Source organism: Eurytemora carolleeae, unplaced genomic scaffold (genome assembly GCF_000591075.1).
Source record: "Eurytemora carolleeae unplaced genomic scaffold, Eaff_2.0 scaffold34, whole genome shotgun sequence".
Classification (NCBI taxonomy): domain Eukaryota; kingdom Metazoa; phylum Arthropoda; class Copepoda; order Calanoida; family Temoridae; genus Eurytemora; species Eurytemora carolleeae.
This window is the reverse complement of record NW_019396116.1, coordinates 249,424-270,684: the sequence shown is the minus strand read 5'-3', so window position 1 is coordinate 270,684 and position 21,261 is coordinate 249,424. Positions and strand designations below refer to the sequence as shown.

At 30.9% G+C, this 21,261-nt stretch overlaps 1 protein-coding gene across 1 annotated transcript; it reads left to right on the top strand.

Annotated features, from left to right (window-relative positions):
- The first annotated feature begins 235 nt into the window (after positions 1–235).
- LOC111695392 (angiotensin-converting enzyme 2) lies at positions 236–11,005 on the top strand. Its single transcript, XM_023464711.1, has 5 exons — positions 236–362; positions 731–821; positions 6,177–6,221; positions 9,408–9,437; positions 10,654–11,005. Exons 1-5 carry the CDS (start codon positions 274–276, stop codon positions 10,693–10,695), a joined length of 297 nt encoding a protein of 98 aa, XP_023320479.1. The 5' UTR covers positions 236–273; the 3' UTR covers positions 10,696–11,005.
- The last annotated feature ends 10,256 nt before the right edge of the window (positions 11,006–21,261 follow it).

Genomic DNA, 21,261 nt, shown 5'->3' with positions numbered 1-21,261 from the left:
TAATATTTATATTATAATATTTTTGCACAATGATATGATATCTGTATTACAATATTTAGGACTATGATATAATATTTATATTATAATATTTTTGCACAATGATATGATATCTGTATTACAATATTTAGGACTGCGATATAATTTTTATATTATAATATTTAGGACTATGATATGATATCTGTATTACAATATTTAGGACTATGATATGATATCTATATTATAATATTTAGGACTATGATATGATATCTATATTATAATATTTAGGACTATGATATGATTCGGTATTTTGTGAGGACACTTCTTCAGTTCCAGTTTTTAGAGAGTCTTTGTCAGGAGTCAGGTCATACTGGTCCCCTTCATAGGTAGTATTATCATTATTATCATTGTTATCATTATTAATATTATTATTATTATCATTACTATATTTATCTTTATGATACATAGCACTCCGCTCATATATATGGGCGCATATTGTATTTGTATGTATGTATTAATGTGCATGTTTTCTATAATCTGATCAAACGGCTAGACAAAATTGGCTGATTTTTTATGTAAGCCTTCTGTATCCCGGGGTTGACATAGACTGGAAATATTTTGGACATTTTTCAAATTCCACGTGGAACACCGGCCACTCCAATCATTGTTGATATTTTTATTATCACAATAGCTAGTTAAAGTATTATTGTTAGCATTATTGTGTTCATCAGTTTTTTAACAATAATTATTTGAGATGTGATTTCTCTGGTTCTGTTGCTGCTGGAGCAAAACTTACAGAAATGTTAAACCTTGGAGCTTCTGTACCCTGGCCCAAGGCATTGAAGGTAGATTTAGTCAGAAATATTCAGGGCGCTCATTGCCATTTTTTCCTAGCTTTGTAAATAATTAGATTAAAGTGACTGTAGATATAGTTATAATTAACCCACCATTCATAGTACCCTTTAGACTAATATCCTTGTTTTTCAATCTTAAAAAATGTTATTTTCAATAGTGTCTACTCTACACATATTACAACCTAAAGTCGATTATTTTTCGATGCATTCTCATAAAGTTAATATTTCATAATTTTTTTTATTTGTTTTAATATACAATGTACTTAAAGCGACTTTTTTCCGTTAGGTGTCTCTGCCACATGTAGTCATTTAAAGCATCGAGAGCAGAGACATCCGCCGAACTATTTCGGCGTTTTTAGGGCATTGTATACAAAACATTGTAAAACCTCAAGTTTTAATTCTAACTATGCTTCTCTGTATGATTAATAATTGATGATAAAGATATAATTGGCCTTGAATCTGGGAACTATCTAGCCTGTATACCCATCATCAATTATCGAGATTCAAGGTTAAACAACCCTGGGTAAAAGATCGTAGAAACATCTAAAACTTCTAGAACCAGCTAGAAGAAAAGATGCACGCAAAGAATACGTGAGTCAGAGAACTTTTTTCTCAAGAAAGTTCTAGAATAAATTATCAAGCAGCGCCAAAAAAACAAGCGCACCAGCTTCGAGAATGTTCTAGAACAATCTATCATGGTTTACTATAAAAAGCCAGGACAGACTCTGACTCGGGTTAGTTAGTTGGATTTGAATCCTAGATCTTTGCTCTCAGATCTGTATTTATCGTAAAATGACCCAGTGATTTTGAAGTGTATCTTTGAAGAAACAAATTGGAAAATCTAGGTAATAAATCATTTTATTTGTAACTATTTGTTTTGTCAATATCTGTAATTCGCATTTATCTATTCGCCCTAAACTGATTCATAGAGGTTGAAATCCAATAGTATTAAGTAAAGATAGATATATATATATATTTTGTAAAATCAGATTGTTTATACTTTTATTCAAATATTGTTATATATTAAGTTCTATATTCGTAATTATATTTTCGTTTTAACTAATCATTTATATGATTAATATTGTCAACATTTTTCCCGTGGACTGAAATACATAGCTAAACGAAAACCTCAGTGTTAATAATATATATATATGTAGTTAAGAAGGAATGGAATACTCTTAAAACAGAGAGGAACAATCTCTGAGTAGGATTAAAGTTAACATTTAAAAGTTCAAACCTTACGGATTAAACATTTGGATAGTATAGATGTGAGAACAAAAAGAGACATCTGGAAATTTAGTTCATAACAAAGAAACATTAAAACTTATTCAGAAATACTTTGTCCGCCATAAAATGCGTGGCAACATTTAATGCAGGGCTTATTGATTAAACTATTAAACAGAAATTCGAATATCTTAAGGCCTAAAAACTGTTAGAGGTTTAACCTTTGAATCCTGCATTGTTTGTTATTGGGCGAGCCAAAGCTACTGGAATCTTCTTTGTAAAAACTTTTATTCAAAAACTCATCAGAAACTATATGATTTATTGTCGTCCTTCATTTATTTATCTTAAACCTTGAAAATAGTCAAATTGCGATTCATATCAGCAATTTTATAAAAGGTTGCTTATCATAAGAATAGGTAACACTTTTACAACATTTAAAAATATTATGAAATATTAACGATATATGAATGTGTCGAAAAATGATAGATGTCTATAGGTTGTAATATCTAAATGATTTATTGTAAATTAAATTGATTTTTTTACAATATGAGTCGTTTATTGGAACTGTATGAATTTGTATGGACGCTACGTTCTTCAATACAAGTCGTAAACAATAAATACTTTTTGTGAAAAGAAATTGAGTCTTTGCCACAAACTCAGATTTTATAACCGTTTAAATCTTTGCAACCTGATGGTCAACATTTTTAATAGATTATTTGAAATAAAAAAATTCTAGTTTGAAATATCATAGGTTGTTGACATTGGCCATTGTATAGATAAAAAGATTAGAAAATCAGAGTTTGTGGTAAAGACTCTGTTCCTGTCTGGAAAAAGATTAATTAGTAAATATTCATTTTGGACAAAAACGGGGCCGATTGAAATATAGACTGCTGACTGACTAATAATATAATCAAAAATAAAAATAAAAACAATATTCAAATCATGAAACGTTCTAAAATTTCTCAAATAAACGTTGTCAAATGTAATGTGTTCCAAAATTACAGATTCGGAGAATATATTGCTAGTTCGAAACTTACTGATCTATTTAACAATCATAAACGCTTAAAAAACGTCAATTAGTTTCTTGTGGAAAATGTGTTCTTTAGTTTTCTTCGTATTAAATTCAAATTGTTGCGTGTTGAAACTGATTGTTTTTAACCCTATACGACAAAAAAAAACTAGGCTTTAACTTTTAATTTTGGCTCTTACTGTGAGCATCTTATCTTTGTACAGTATAAATAGAACAAACACAAAAAAAGTTTGCGGATTTTCATATATTTTTTCGGGCATTTTTTAAATTTTACTAAGATCAACTTTTTTAAATTCTGAGAATCAATAAACTTTACCTGGGGTCATGGGAGGTCCCATAAAAAATGTGGGCCCGCTCGGTTCAGCCGTTTTGACGTTTATCAGATATAAATAGACACACATACACCCACCCAGACAGACAAGCAAAGTATATATATAGATAGATGAAAGATAAAAGGTAAAGATCTAATCAAAAGTACAAAATTGTGGAATTAGGATACAAGATACAAGAGGAGAGCTTAAAAGAAATTGATACAAAGCAGGGAATACCAAACAGAATACGGAAAACAGTACACAGCGTACATGGTATATGGTATTATGAAAGGTTTAGGTATTTTTTTAATAGCTGCCCTTGAAAAGTTGGACTATGGACATGTTTTACACCCCCCAGATAAGGAGAAAATCCTAAGGGGGGAGGGGGATGACACATATTAGGAGTTTTGTCAATATGCAAATTGTATTCACACGTTTCCGAAACTTTAACAAGTTTGTTATTCAGAGAAATCGCAACAAAGTAGATAAGTGTCGGACTAGTCCCAGCCCCCCCACCCCTCAAACATCACCCCTAAAAATTGGGTTAAACAGCCAATAGCTATCATAAAATTAAATCATCAATGTTTTGGTCGTAAAAAACAGAACAACATCTGTTAGATCAAATTCAATCAGACATAAAAGTAAAATAAAATAAAAAATTAATTTTCAAAAAATAATAAAAGGATTTCGTTAATAAACTGTGAACCCAACCCAAGGGTTCACAACTTGTATATAGTACCGTAAAGTTCATTGCTCCCAAGCAGAGAAATAAAGCCTAACAATCTAACCCAAGAATAAAGCCAAACAATCCAATCCAAGAAAAAAGCCTAACAATCTAACCCAAGAATAAAGCCAAACAATCTAACCTAAGTCCAAGAGGATATTGAACCCTTAGTATGATTGCAGCTTGAGTATACAACTGGCTAGACCCACAAGGGTATTGAACCCTTTCTTATCTGATAGATATCAAGAGTGCCGTTAAAGGGCGGAGCTAGGAGAGGATCAATGCTGGAGAAAGGAGCTAAACGGCATTTCTGTTGTCGAGGCAGAAGGCAGTTTTATCGGCCATCTTATGCCCAAGGACTCGTCCGTATGCATAGTTTGAAATATCAAAGTTTATTTATTTTTGCATAAATTGTATTTCAAAAAGCTTTTAAAAAAAGAGGAGTAAAGATTAAAAATTTGTAAAAGTTTAATCATGACATCTACATATACACTTTTCTTGTCTGGGTGTTTGTCTGTATGTTTGTCAAAATGGCTGCACCGATCGGGCCCAAATTTTTTGTGAGACCTCGCTTGATCCCAGGGAAGGTATATGATCAAATTTTCAAAAAATTTGCCTCTAAAAATTCGATTTTTGAAAATTTTTAAAGGGAAGGTTTATGGATGCTCAAAATTACAAAAAGTTGTATCCAAAAGCTTTTGATATTTGTAAGATTTAAAAAATGTGCGAAAAAATATTATTTAATCCGCGATTTTTTGTTTCTGTTGTTAACAGTTGAAATAGAAGATGGGCGCAAAGTGCCCTGTGAAGACATAGTAAACATTAAAGGAATTGAGTCTTTGCCACAAACTCTGATTTTCTAATCATCACGTCTTTGCGACCCAATGTCGTGGACCTTAGATATTTCAAACTATGAATTCTGTAATATCAAATAATCTAAGTTTGAGCTTTCAAAGGTTTGCACCATCAGGTTTATAAGATATAGGAATTAGCAAATTTGAGTTTGTGGCAAAGACTTAATTCCTTTGCTTTAACTTTACTTTTAATAAGAATTAAAACCAATTTTAACAACATTTTTAGAAGGTTGTAATGAATATTTTTGTCTGCATTTAGTAACATAATGGAATTTATGGAATTGCCTATAGTAGTGCAAGCAATTTTTAAATACATAGATTAATTTGCAAATACAGGTTTTTATAGTTTCAATATGTTTTTCCGATTATGGGGTTATTTATATTTATATAGAGAAATGCATTGTACGTACAATAGGGGGCATCACATTTTAAAATTCTATCAATTAAGGCGATAGCCAATTCCTTTGTAAAATTAAATTCTAAGAATTATTTCTTTTCTGACACTTCTTGATTGGGGGTCGTCTTAGTTAGCTTACTAGCTTTGTAATGTCTGACCTATTATATATGTCTCTTTTCTGAGATCTGTTATTTCCAATCAAAAAGTGTCATAAAAGAAATTTGTCTTAGAATTTTTTTCACACTAGTAATGACTGTCGCCTAATAATTCGGGTTTTTATGAATTGAAATTAGGACGCGAGAAATCCAAGCCCCTCACATATGCAGACATTGAAATACTCAAGTTTTTTTTCGAAAAGACACTAGATGGCTTTCCTAACTGTTTTTTATCTTTACTACCTGATGATTTATATAAAGTCTTAATTTTTAAACTTTGACTTATATTTGTTAATAGTTTGAAATATCACAGGTGTATTGTAAGACTTTAGAAGCTGTAATCAACAATTCTTGTTCCCTTTTAAGGGATGAGGGGGAGGGTGGGGTGTGTGGTCTACACGACCCCTTAGAGTGAGGGAGGGGGGAAATGGTTACAGTATGTAAAGCGTATCAGGTTGAAGAGATAAATGTTGGCAAAATAAATTTTTAAAGATTATAAAACGGTTTAAAAGTCTTCAATTTCCTTACTCTTTGCCCCCCCTCTCTAGGTTTGCTCCCCCACCCTCTCTAGGTTTGCTCTAATGAACTATCAGTCAAGATATTTTCAGAAAAAGATAAGAAGACAAAGTAAACAAAAATTTTATATTTTAGAAATTGACCGGTACAGAGAAAATGTCTACAAAACCCATTTTGGAGGTAAATATGTTTAGGTTAAGTTGAAATAAGTTTGGTTTATGTAGAAATATGTTTAGGTTAAGTTGAAATATGTTTAGGTTAAGTTGAAATATGTTCAGGTTAAGTTGAAATATGTTTAGGTTAAGTAGAAATATGTTTTGTTTATGCTGAAATATCTTTTGTTTATGTAGAAATATGTTTGGTTTATGCTGAAATATGTTTGGTTTATGTAGAAATATGTTTTGTTTGTGTTGAAATATGTTTTGTTAATGCTGAAATATGTTTTGATTATGCTGAAATATTTTTTATTTATGTAGAAATATGTTTTGTTTGTGTAGAAATATGTTTGGTTTATGCTGAAATATGTTTTGTTTATGCTAAAATATGTTTTGTTTATGCTGAAATATGTTTGTTTATGCTGAAATATGTTTTATTTATGTAGAAATATGTTTTGTTTGTGTAGAAATATGTTTGGTTTATGCTGAAATATGTTTTGTTTATGCTGAAATATGTTTTGTTTATGCTGAAATATGTTTTGTTTATGCTGAAATATGTTTTGTTTATGTAGAAATATGTTTTGTTTGTGTTGAAATATGTTTTGTTTATGCTGAAATATGTTTGGTTTATGTTGAAATATGTTTAGGTTTAGTTGAAATAAGTTTGGTTTATGTAGAAATATGTTTGGTTTATGTTGAAATATGTTTTATTTATGTTGAAATAAGTTTCTTTTATGTTGAAATATGTTTTGTTTATACTGAAATATGTTTTGTTTATGCTGAAATATGTTTGGTTTATGTTGAAATATGTTTTGTTTATGTTGAAGTATGTGTGTTTTATGTTGGAATATGTCTGGTTTATGTTGAAATATGTTTGGTTTATGTTTAAATATCTTTAGTTTATGTTGAAATATGTCTCGTTTATGTTGAAATATGTTTGCTTTATGTTGAAATATGTTTTATTTATGTTGAAGTATGTGTGTTTTATGTTGAAATATGTTTTGTTTATGTTGAAATATGTTTGGTTTATGTTGAAATATGTTTGGTTTATGTTGAAATATGTTTTGTTTATGTTGAAATATGTTTTATTTATGTTTTATGGTTTATGTTGAAATATGTCTGGTTTATGTTGAAATATGTCTGGTTTATGTTTAAATATGTTTGGTGTATTTTGAAATATGTTTGGTTTATGTAGAAATATGTTTAGTTTATGTAGAAATATGTCTGGTTTATGTTGAAATATGTTTGGTTTATGTTGAAATATGTTTGGTTTCTGTTGAAATATGTTTGGTTTATGTTGAAATATGTTTGGTTTATGTTGAAATATGTTTGGTTTATGTTAAGATATGTTTGGTTTATGTTGAAATTTGTCAGTTGTGGCTAGTTCTGCATGCTACCCATGTGCTGATCACACCTACTGTCTGCACTTTGTATATGTGGGCGCTGTGAAAGGCTTTAAACATTTGAGGGAGAGAAGGCTAAGCGGCCATGAACCCCATGCTGGATATAGTTAACTTCATATCTTACTGATACAGTACCCATTGCCGGGGTACTAAGTCAAGAAATAGGAATCTACAAGAATAAAGAAGAAAAATAAAAAGAAGGAAATCTAAGAAAACGCCAATATGTTTAATGCTAATCCAGCTTTACACCCACTCTACTTAGCGATTGGAGTCCTTTCTGGAAGAGCTCTGTTCCACAATTTATTAAAATATATACACACTCCCCGTGTTTTAAAACGATGGGATAGCAAGTGGGTTATTTCTTCTTTAAAAAATATGTCCACGTGGGAATATGTGTTAACAGTGATGACTATGCATGGTTGTTAACCATAAATACAACTTCTACCCCCCCCCCCTCCCCCCACCGAAAGTCATCTTTGCCAAAACCCTCTCAGAGAAACCAAACCAACGCAAGTCTCTGTTCAAAATATCTTTACTCTCCGACAAAATTGAAATAACAAACATTGAAACGTTTTGTTAAGTGAAAGATAAAATCCACAAATAACTTTGCAATAAAAAAATAATTCTGCTTAAACAACCGGTTTATATGTTTTAGAAGTAATTACAAATGTTTTAAACCATCCCATCAAACCTTAATCACTCCTTTTTACACCGATACAAAAAAACTAGGAAGTTACATTATTAAACTTTGAACTACGTTAATACATTGTCATTTAATTTTATTAACATTGTCATTTAATCTATTATATCTGCATTCAATTGCAGGTTTGAAATACATCTATTTGAGATTATCGAGACTACAGTGTCGGAATTAAAGAGCCTAATCGACTCTACAGTCCATCAACCTATTTATCTACCGACTTATAGTCAAACAAGAATTGATGCCTCCCTAAAGTTTTACAATGGTATATCTCGTACCTATTATCCTTAAATCCCCATCCTCATCCTCTTACCTCCTAAAATCAAACTTTATCCTACTTCACGAGCAGATATTGTGGAACTCAGAAACTGCTTTACTGTGAATTCTTAATCAAAACTTTCTGAGAGAGATCATGGGTGTTTCTTTCCTAGGGGGTACATCTAAATCACCTTGAACCTACCTGAATGCAATTAGGGCTAGGAGGTCTTTTAATTTCTTTTTTAATTACTGCAGACACAGATACATGTAACTCAATGCAGCTGACAAAGGGAAGTTTTTATCACAACAATGTCAGCAATAAACCCTCCTGCATATTATGCAGCTAATTGAAAGCAGCAAAACAGGACAGCTAGAAAACATGGAGATTGAAAAATGATTACCTGCATTGTGCTTGCATCAATAAATGTGTTTTATAAAAAATCTTGAAAAAAAGTTTTTTAAAAAAATGTTGAATTATGCTTTGTCTATTTTAAAATATGTTGGGTTTATGCTGAAATATGTCTGTTTTATGTTGAAATATGTCTGGTTTATGTTGAAATATGTTGGGTTTATGCTGAAATATGTCTGGTTTATGTTGAAATATGTTGGGTTTATGTTGAAATATGTCTGGTTTATGTTGAAATATGTTTGGTTTATGTTGAAATATGTTTGGTTTATGTTGAAATATGTTTGGTTTATGTTGAAATATGTTCAATTTAAGTTATTTATATGTTTTGTTTATGTAGAAATAAGTTTGATTTAAGTTATTAATATGTTTGATTTAGGTTATTCATATGTTTGATTTAAGTTAACCTTAAGTTCGGTTAAAAGTAATTATTATTATTTCTAGTTTTTCCAGCCCCTTCAGGAATGGCTTAAGGTATTTTTTTTTACTTGAAAAAGATAATTATATTTTTCAAATTTTATTATTCTGGCTTCACAGAGCACCTCCCCCCCCCCCTTATATTTACCTAATGCTAATTTAATTAGGGGTCAGACTATTTGCCACTATTTTATATAAAAATGATCAGACCTTTATAGCACTAACATAAAAAAGTTAAAAAAATAAAAAATTTTATTTGAAATTTACTAGTGAAAATATAATTTTTTCACCAAAATAAATCAAGATTAAAAAAAATCAGCTTAAAAACAGAATTCCAAATTGTTAATATCTTAAAAATCTGTTAAAAATTTAACAAAATGACTTATTAAAAAATCTTTTACAAAAAAGGATTTTGGCCCAAGATCAAAAAATTACAAAAATTTTTTTTTAGATTTTTTGTTAAATTTACTTCAAGTACAACAATCTTCGTAAACTTAAGATTATTTGAAAAAAAGAATTTTTAAACTAATCTACTACAGTGTCTCACCATAAATGATATTATATTAATGTTGATAAGCTCAGATAACATATGTTATCATGGTTACTCACCAAGAATGACACTTTAATGACAACCTGAATCTTGTTAAATATAACGAACACAAAGTTAAATCTGGTTTTTCCCTTGAAAAAAAACTAGACACAAGTCGGAAAAAAGTTCTCAATAAGTTTCTTGCAATCATCTCTAAAGACTTATCCTTGGTTGGCAACCCTGTATCTATATCCATAGATGTCGTCTTTTCAAGATGAATGGGTTTTTCGTTCACAATAACCCTGAGGCAGAAGCCAAAAGGAGTTACGAGCATGCTTTTTTGAATTACAAGACAGACAGAGAGCCTGTTCCATGCTGCATGCGCGTAACACCTTTGGGCCTCTGCCTCAGGAGTATTGTGATCGAAAAACTCCTAATCTTTAAAAGACGACATTTAGTGTTCTATCTGTGTTGTTGTTAATCTATGACTATAACTAAAATTATTACATTATATTGCTCTGATTAATTTGTTTTTTTGTAGATGGGGGAAATTATATCTAGATCATAAAAACTAAATGCCATAAAAAATATCGCTTTAGTGTCTAAAATATTTAATACAATGGTGTCAGGGCAATTCAACTTATTATTTAAAAAGTTTATCTTATATTGAAATAAAAAATTGTTGAGAGGCTTAGACCTCTTGATATTATTTTTAAATACAACATTTTTAATAATTTTTTTCAGGAAGAAAATATGAAGAATGGAGACAGGGTTGGATGGAACTAAGTAGCTGTAAAGAAAATGTTTTCAGGGGTGTATATTTTCTAGAAAAAAATCCGTTCACCCTCCTTTCTTTGTTTGTTCTTATTTATCATAGAGAGGAAAAACATGATTTAGTTTCAAATTTTATTTCTTTTCATCAAAGAAAATATATGTCCCTGGACTTTGGATGTTAATTCATGAGAATATATACCCCTGGACTTTGGATGTTAATTCATGAGAATATATGTCCCTGGACTTTGGATGTTAATTCATGAGAATATATATCCCTGAACTTTGGATGTTAATTCATGAGAATATATACCCCTGGACTTTGTATGTTAATTCACAAAAATAAATTATTTTTCCCACAAAAACAAGGTTTTTGTGAGAGGAAGGTTTGAAAAGGTGGGTTTTTAACTTGTACTTTTTGGAAACTTTAGACATCATCGGAGTTTCATACTTTGATCTCCTATAAATAAAAACACAGGTCATAAATTTTGTATCTGTTTATGACGAGTTCAGTTGGTCTCCTTCGATCTTATTTCAGCATGATTCAATTCAGACCTTAGGCACAATCAAACCATTATATATCTATAGATTTTCTCTTGATGGGTTTACCATAAATCCCGTAGAATCATTGTTAAATTATTTAGTTTAAATGTTGAACATCAACTGTTGGCTAAGCGAAATCCGACCCAGAAGCCTTTGCCCCTGTTCTCACTGTAACTGTAAAATATATTGCATTTACCTGGTTTTAAAACTATATTTCAACTGGAAATGAATTTTCTGTGCTAAAATATGCTGCCAGATGTTTCTTTAAATAACCCTTGTAGTTTAAGTTTAATTAGTATAATTAGTATAATTTTTCTTCTTGTAGTTCAAAGTTCTTATGTTGACAATATAAACAAACAAGCAAAGTGTATATATACTAGGCTATCAGGAAGCTTCGCGCCCAACTTTTCTTCAACTATAATAGTTGCTTAATCTATGACCATTATCCTTCCTTCCTTAAAACAAAGTAAAAAAATGTGTGGATTTAAAATAATTAATAATCACAACGAAAACTGTTCTTTCACTGTTCATTCACAATAAATAAATCTGTTCCCTTGCAATAAGAAACTGTTCCCTCACCATGAAAGACTGTTCCTTTACAATAAAAACTGTTCCCTCATAAAGAAAACTGTTCTCACAATTAAAATATCACCTCACAATGCTTAATGAGAACCGTTCCTTAGAATAAAAAATGTTTCATCAAAGTAAAAAACTGTTCTTTCAAAATGAAAACTGTTCCTCACAATAAAAACGGGTCCCTAACAATGAGAAACTGTTCACTCACGATTACAAATGGTTCCTTAGAATGAAAATTATAAACTTTTTCCTCACAATTACAAACTGTTCCCTCGCAATGAAAAACTGTTCACTTACAATTAAAAACTGTTCCCTCGCAATGAAAAACTAATCTTTCATAATAAAAAAATGTTCCATTTCAAGAAAATATCCCCTCCCAACACTTCAAAATAAGAACTGTTCCCTCACAATTAAAAACTGTTCCCTCACAATTAGACACTTTTCCCTCTTAATTAAAAACTGTTCCCTCACAATTAGACACTTTTCCCTCTTAATTAAAAACTGTTCCCTCACGATGAAAAACTGTTCCCCCACAATTAAAAACTGTTCCCTCACAATTAAAAAATGTTTCCTCGAAATTAATAACTGTTCCCTCACAATTAAAAACTGTTCTTTCACAATTTGAAAATCTAAAAAAAAAACTGTCAACCTTTCAATCAAATGTCCCCTAACAATAAAAAACTGTTCACTAACATCGAAAAGCTGTCCCCTCACGATGAAAAACTATCCCCTCCACGATGAAAAACTATCCCTCCACAATGAAAAACTATCCCTCCAAGATGAAAAACTGTCCCCTCACAATAAAAATCTTTACCCTCGCCTAAAGAATGACTCATTTAAACAAAGTCTGTTCCTTCACAAAAAAAAACTCCTTATCTTCACAAAAAGTGTCTCATCGCCTTTGTAATAACGGAGATATGGATAAGTTGATAATTTCTGTTTTACTTAATATTAAATTTAAACTGAAGATAATTTATTTTAAAGATATAATTACAAGTATCAGGTACATTTTTGACTATTTTTTTAAGAATTTTTATGCAGTGGATCCCACTAAACATGATAATTATGTTTCCTTGTTATTTGCGACATTCATATGTAAACCTAAATCTGATGCTTTTGAACCGGCCGGGGGATATATACACAATTTTGAACCTGCCGGGGGAAATATACACAATTTTGAACTTACCGGGGGAAATATACACAATTTTGAACCTAATGGGGAAATATACACAATTTTGAACCTACCGGGCGAAATATACACAATTTTGAACCTACCGGGGGAAATATACACAATTTTGAACCTACCGGGGGAAAAATACACAATTTTGAACCTACCGGGGGAAGTATACACAATTTTTAACCTACCTGGGGATATATACACAATTTTGAACCTGCCGGGGGAAATATACACAATTTTGAACCTGCCGGGGGAAATATACACAATTTTGAACCTGCCGGGGGAAATATACACAATTTTGAACCTACCGGGGGAAATTTACACAATTTTAAATCTGCCGGGGGAATTATACACAATTTTGAACCTATCTGGGGAAATATTCACAATTTTGAACCTACCGGGGGAAGTATACACAATTTTGAACCTACCTGGGGAAATATACACAATTGTGAACGTACCGGGGGAAATATACACAATTTTGAACCTATCGGGGGAAATATACACAATTTTGAACCTACTGGGGGAAATATTCACAATTTTGTTCAAATATCGATTTGTTAACTAAAAAACAAAGGAATTGAGTTTTTGCTACAAACTCTTGTTTTCTAATTCCTATATCTGTGCAACCTAATGTCGTTGACCTTCGATATTTCAAACTGATCAAATAAGCCAAGTTTGAAAAATCAAAAGTTTAAAACATCTGATTGCAAAGATATAGAGATTTACAAGTTTGAGTTTGTGGCAAAAACTCAATTACTTTTAGACTGTTTTCCTGTTCTTTATTTCTTATTGCAGCTTCAATAGTTGTTACCGATTAAAATTTTCAAGTGAATTTATAATTACAGAAAATACAGATCTAATCAAAATGTTAGTTTGAAACACCTTCGTATTTACATCCTCCACGGGTAATTTATTAGTTTAGGCCTCAGCTCAGGGCGAAAATATACAGGGTGTCCCACAAGACATGAAGGTCGCCATTGATCGTTGAAATATTCTAAGGCATTTATTTGTAAACCTAATTTTTTAAGTACACTTCTTGAGTTAATCATCACAAAATGGCATTTCTGAATTTCGGTCTACCTTGTTTGTGCAATAATTATTTCTGGAGATATGAAGAATTTTATTTAGATTTCGAGATTTCCGGTAATGTTAACAATACACAAAAGGCAGACAACATTTTGAAAATCCCAGGACAAGTAAAATTTTGTGATTGTTGCTAGGACGGCTCCGAAGTCTGTATCATTGTCAGATTGGATTAGTTGTGTTTCTAATTCTACAAACATTTGGGAATAAGCTTTTTTTTAATGAACATTCCCTTTCAAGAACATTTTAGGAATATTTAAAGTAAACGGAATAGATAGAAGAGGAAGCAATAAACATAAGTTTTATTACATTTTTTTTGTTTTAGCTGCATGTTAAAGAGCATGTAGACGTATTTTAAAGTAATCCTTCATTTATAGAGTGGCATGTACGATTTTCTATGGTACCCTCTAAACCACTTTCAGATCGGAAAGTCTTAAATTCTCACAATCTTCATTGTCTTTGCAGCAGCATAATAAAAAAACAAAGATATCTCAGTCATCAGATCAGATCAAACTTTTCTATCGCACCAATGTGAATCGGAAATGCCACTTCTAAGCTGAAAATTTTTCCTTAATCCCGATCGGTTAATTAATCTGAGCTGAAAACTTTAGAATGTGATATCCTTAATCCCGATCTGTTAATTGATCAGAGCTGGGAACTTTTGAATGGTGGATATCGGGATTAATGCTTGATCTCCTCTTTTTCTTAATTTCCAGATTAAATAATGCTTGTTCTCCTCTTGTTATTAATCTCCAGATTAATTAACCGATCGAGATTAAGGATATCCCATTCTAAAGTTTTCAGCTCTGGAGATTAAGAAAAAGAGTGGATTAAGCATTAATCCTGATATCCACCATTCCAAAGTTTTCAGCTCTGGAGATTAATAACATGAGGAGAACAAGCATTATTTAATCTTGAAATTAAGAAAACATTCTAAAGTTTTCAGCTCAGATTATGTTCAAAATTACTGGAATAAACCCAAAAATTAATAAACGCATTGCACAAGTTCATGGCAACTTTTCTATGCTAAATGTACTTTTACTATGAAGAGAAATCTTTTCATTTCTGTTTTCAGGATTCAAACATTTTAAAAATAGCATTCTGTAAAAGTTTTCTTTATGAACAATGAAAATGGTTAAAATTGTTTGGAATAACAAAGTAACTGAGTTTTTGCCACAAACACAAGTTTTCTAATCCACATTTCTTTGGTGTAAACCTTTGATATTTCAAACCTAGACTATGTAATCTAACTAAATTCATAATGTCTACAACATCGGGTTGCAAAGAAATAGGGATTATAAAATTAGAGTTTGTGGCAAAAACTCATTTCCTTTGCAAAACCTTTTTAGAAGTCCGGAAACCTTTTTTTAAAGAAGCGAGCTATTGTCTGTGATTGAATTCACTACAAAGTATGAGAAAGTGCATGCACAACAATTTCAAAATCCTACCTTTTTTTGTGGTTTTTTCTTCTAAATTCATCTGATAAATTTCACATTTGAAAACTAATTTCACCGTATTTTCCAATGTCTGCACGTTCATCCTTCACAAGGGAAAAAAATAAAGCTAGAAAAATTAGGAACATAATTCATTAATATAACGATCAAATTTAAATTCAACTAGAATTCTTAACATAATCACATTAATTTTATTGCGTCTATAATTGAAGTTACCTAATTGAATTATAAATACTTTTCTACAAAAAAGTTGTTTTAACTTATAGGGTGTCCCAAAAACTTGGGTAAAAATTACGACATTAAAACCCTTTGGTTTTGAATTATTAACAGATGTCAAAACTCGATTGTACGTCTTATCCGGTCTCCAAAACGGGGTTTGGTTTTTTTGTTTGTTACTTAATGCTTATGGATTATCCTTCCTCCTACAAACCTCCCTATCACTCTTAGGGTTTCCAGCTGAAACTAAACATTGTTTCGCGAAAATTTCGCAAAATTTTTTAATTCTGCGACCATTTGCTTCATTTTCACATCAAATGTTCGCTTTTTTCCGCGAAATTGCGCTTAAATCTGTTTCTCAATCAAATAAGAAATTTTCGCGAAGTAAAAAATTCGAAAATTTCGCGGAAAAATTGACATCAAAAACTTCAAAGCAGAGAATTCCACAAGTTCTTTTGAGCAATTAATTGTTGCAACTCTAAAACTCGTGGTTTTCACAAAATTTTCGCGAAATATTTTCTCATTTCACATTTTCGCGAAATTTTGCTTAATTTATTTTCGCGAAATATTGCAAAATTTTTTTCGAAATGCGACAGAAATGTTTTGCATATTTTCGCGAAATGTTTCGTTCGCTGGAAAAATCACTCTCCTACCTGTTCCACAACTTGATGTCAAAAGAACTATTTGAGAGCCTTAAAGTTTGGAAACAAGAAACAATAAAATTCAGGATATGGAGTTTTTAACCGTAATATGGTTTTTACTTTTGACAAATTTTTACTGATCCTTCTTTAAAATAACCTCCATATGAATAGCAAGACATATTCTGATGTATACCATGGACATGTACTAATTATACCTAGACATGTACTTATGTATACCTAGACATGTACTAATTATACCTAGACATGTACTTATGTATACCTAGACATGTACTAATATATACCTAGACATGTACTGATGTATACCGTGGACATGTACTAATATATACCAAAACATGTACTAATATATACCTAGACATGTACATATATATACTTAGACATGTTCTGATGTATACCATGGACATGTACTAATTATACCTAGACATGTACTGATGTATACCGTGGACATGTACCAATATATACCTAAACATGTACTAATATATACCTAAACATGTACATAAATATACTTAGACATGTTCTGATGTATACCTAATATATACCTAGACATGTAATAATATATACCTAGACATGTATTAATATATACCTAGACATGTACTAATATATACCTAGACATGTACTAATATATACCTAGACATGTACTGATGTATACCTAGACATGTACTAATACATACCTAGACATGTTCTGATGTATACCTAGACATGTACTTATGTATACATAGACATGTTCTGATGTATACCATGGACATGTACTAATATATACCTAGACATGTACTAATATATACCTAGACATGTACTAATATATACCTAGACATGTACTAAAATATACATAGACATGTACTAATATATACCTAGACATGTACTGACATATACCTAGACATGTACTGATGTATACCTAGACATGTACTTATGTATACCTAAACATGTACTAATTATACCTAGACATGTACTAATGTATACCATGGACATGTACTAATATATACCTAGACATGTACTGATGTATACTTAGACATGTACTGATGTATATTTAGATGTGTACTAATGTATACCATGGACATGTACTAATATATACCTAGACATGTACTGATGTATACCTAGACATGTACTGATGTATATCATGGACATGTACTAATTATACCTAGACATGTACTAATGTATACCATGGACATGTACTAATATATACCTAGACATGTACTGATGTATACCTAGACATGTACTGATGTATACTTAGATGTGTACTGATGTATACCATGGACATGTACTAATATATACCTAGACATGTACTGATGTATACCTAGACATGTACCATTTTACATTATAGAAATAATATTTTTTTTATTCTTAATTTTTTTGGCCAGAACAAACGCGAAAGTGTACTAAGATGTGTTCATATAATGGCTCTCAGTGTGGAAAAATTTCTTCTTTGCTACCAACATGTTGGAAGATCCTGTTTTTTAGGCCTATGGTATCTAAGGTAGAGGGGTATCCAATTCTTAAAAATAAAAAAGTGAACACTCACTCTTAATATAGAGGCAGGGACGGATACAGATATCTAGCAGGGGTTAGCGAAACTTGTAACGCACGTTTTAATTTTATTTGAAGTAAAATAACAGCATTTTTTAATTGTTTAATGGTTGCCTCTGTGCTCAATAATATACCAAATTCTTTTAATATTCATGGCTTGTTCTTCTGAGGTTGTTGGGTTTTGTGTAACCTTAAATGATATATGTATTGTAATACTCACGATAAGTAACCATACAGGTCTTTTTTAGAAGATAAGAATGACTGACTTTCTTTAAGTTGGAAACGAGAGAAAAGTTAGAAATGATGCGCGAAGCGCCAAAGAAAAATTTTGCTAATTTTTTCTTAATTGGCAAAATTTAAAAAGATGGTCCACAATCATGATCATGCTGGAGTCAAGGGGGGGGGGCGAAACTCTTTTTGCCACCCCTAGTTGCGCCACCGAATCATTACATCACATCGCATAAATATCTCTTTGTTAAAAGCCATTGAAGTCAAAATACTAAATTTAGCGCGAAATTGAAATTAAAACAAGAAAAAACTACTAAATTCTTCACTCTTTTATTTTTAACAAGATAGAATGTATTTAACTATTTTAGAATTTCAGAATTTTCTCTATTTTCTGTCGTAGCCCATCTTGGAGAGCTATCAGCTATTTCGGCAGGAGGTTTCTATCTGTATTTTAGTTTTGGGTCGCAGTCTAAAACCATTTTCCAAATTTGTTATTGAACAAAACCTTAACATAGTACAGTAAATGATTAAATATGTTATCTAACATTTTGTGAACGATTTTATTTAGATTACACATGAAGCTCTTGATTCCCCTTTACGTGAGATTTTCCACAAATCATAATAAATCTTTTTAACTTTTTAGTTCTAGTATTTTTGGCTTTAGTTTACGCACTCTTATTTCTGGATTTTTACCAGAAACTTCTACTTTAAAAAATTAGCAATAAGACACCCAGCTTTGGCTGGAATTTAACCATCCCGACTTAGACTTGTTGAGCGATCAATATTCCAGTGGTTTTTCCAAGTACAGGGTGTCCCAAAAAACATGGGAATTCAGTGACGAATTCGATATCGTCTTTGTTATGAATTAGCATTGTAACACCTAATTTCAAAAGCCATAATATTATTATGTCTGCTAGAGTTTATTTAATGAAAAGGGTAAAAGACTAAAGATGTGTCTATAATGTCTCCGCAAGATGAACAGTGAATACGGACAAGTTTACTCTGTTTGTATACTGTAATTTTCTTGTTTTACTATGTACAACCGGTTGCAGTCAAAACATAAACAAACAAAATGTAAACATAGCAGACGAAACTCTTACAGATTACAGCTTTCTCAGTAGGTATCACTATACTAAATCAAAGAATTATTTGAAAAGACGATATCGAATTCGTCACTGAATTCCCATGTTTTTTGGGACACCCTGTACTAAAATCAAAATGTGAGACAATTTGGTCATTCAGTTATGACCAGAGAAACAGACCAGTCAAAATAAGATTACTATGTACAATAAATGCTTTAATTAATTCTCTGTATTCAGGGTGAGTCTAAAATAAGTGTGATTTGCCGAGCCTGGTGCAAAATTGTACCTTATTTGTGCAAATGTCCTGTATGGTGTTTTTTCAATATTTTTTGAAAATTTGTAACTTTTTTTGGTACTCCAATCGCCCAAGAAAAAAATCCGCGAACCTTTTTTTCTCTAAAAATCAAAAGTTCAGAAAAGCAAAAATGTTTTATAAATTATTTCTATCGAAATCTAAAATTTTAAAAAGATTGAATCACAGAATCATAAAAAATTCGCAAAATTGTAAAAAGAAAATTCGCAATTTTTAGTTCTGGTCTTTTTTTAAGAAAAAGTTAACTAAATTCTCTAGTTCCTTTCTTTTTAAAATTTTGGATTTCGATCGAAATAATTTATTTACACATTTTTGTTTTTCTGAACTTTTGATTTTGAGAAAAAAAAAGTTCGCGGATTTTTTTTGGGCCATTGAAGTACCAAAAAAATTTACAAATTTTGAAAAAACACCAATCAGGAGAGTTGCACAAAAAAGGTACAATTTTGCACCAGGCGCCACAAATCACACTTTTTTTGACTCACCCTGTATGTCTTAAGTGAGCTCAAAATATTATAAATTTAAAATACTTCAACAGAACGCTTTATTTTCTCCAGAATTTTGTTAGTGAAGTCTTTCTTCATCGATCTTGATCAACATATTTATCTCAAAACCGTGAAATTTTTTAAAAAATGGAGTTAAATGCACCAATACAATTATAAATAAACCAGAACTGAAAACTTTTTATTAATACAAGATCATCCGAGCTGTAAAACCACTATAACGATTTAGCATTTCTTCAGAGATAATCAAAATCACAATTAAAACTTTCACATTAAAATTTAAATCAATCTTAATCATGTCAAAGTTTCTCTAAACTCAAGAGGTGTCCAAAATATGCTTAAATGTTTAGATGTTGCCACTGTTATACATTTAAAATTAAGATGAATTTCTCGGTACTCGGTCTGATAAAGAATAAATTTAATTTTGAAGATTTATTAAAAATATCTAAACATGACTAGTGTGAAATCTCTTATATATGTATACACATCAAATTATGGTAATAATATAAAATGTTATGGTTACATGCAAGAACAATTGATACACAACAATTCCAAAAATATATAAAACTTGAGTGACTAACAAGTAATGATGGAAAATAACTTGGTTCGTTTTAAAAGGTATTAAGGCTTTTAAAAGGTTCCACAAAAATGTATATAAAATGTTTTATAAATTTTTTTTAAATTATAAAAATTTTGACCCCGAGAAAATTGTTATGCAAAAAAACGAAACCTACACAATCGTGGCCCACTTTTCCCTTACTTTTCTCTTAGTACTGCGTAGTTACATAAAGCAAACTTTACCATAACAATTTTGAAATGTTTGAAGTTTTATTTAACCATGAAAAAGGTGATATATATCTTCATACTAATGAGCTAGTTTCCTTGACTAATTAGCCAGCATCACTAGAGTTAACGACTTATCAACTAATCAGCATAGCATATTTCACTTGGATTAGTTAGAAACCAATGAGCTTGCATCACAAGTGTGATAATGAGTCGGGTTGGTTAGAGTTAATGACGAATACTCAAGCATCAATAGAGTTCAAGACTAATTTCTTCCATCACAATGAGCTTGCATCATAAGGACTTATGCACAAGCAGCTCAAGAATAAGTGACTAATGAACAAGTACCACTCGAATTAGTGACTAAGGAACAAGCAGCACTCGAGTAAGTGATTTATGAACAAGAAGCACTAGAGTTTAAAAAATAACCCCACCGCCGCCTTAAA

Excerpts from the sequence above, each read along its gene's own strand:
- LOC111695392 (XM_023464711.1), top strand. The coding sequence starts at position 274 with ATGATTCGGTATTTTGTGAGGACACTTCTTCAGTTCCAGTTTTTAGAG. Across the intron at positions 363-730 it reads CATACTGGTCCCCTTCATAG|ATGTGATTTCTCTGGTTCTG; the intron begins GTAGTATTATCA and ends TAATTATTTGAG. Across the intron at positions 822-6,176 it reads CCTGGCCCAAGGCATTGAAG|AAATTGACCGGTACAGAGAA; the intron begins GTAGATTTAGTC and ends TTTATATTTTAG.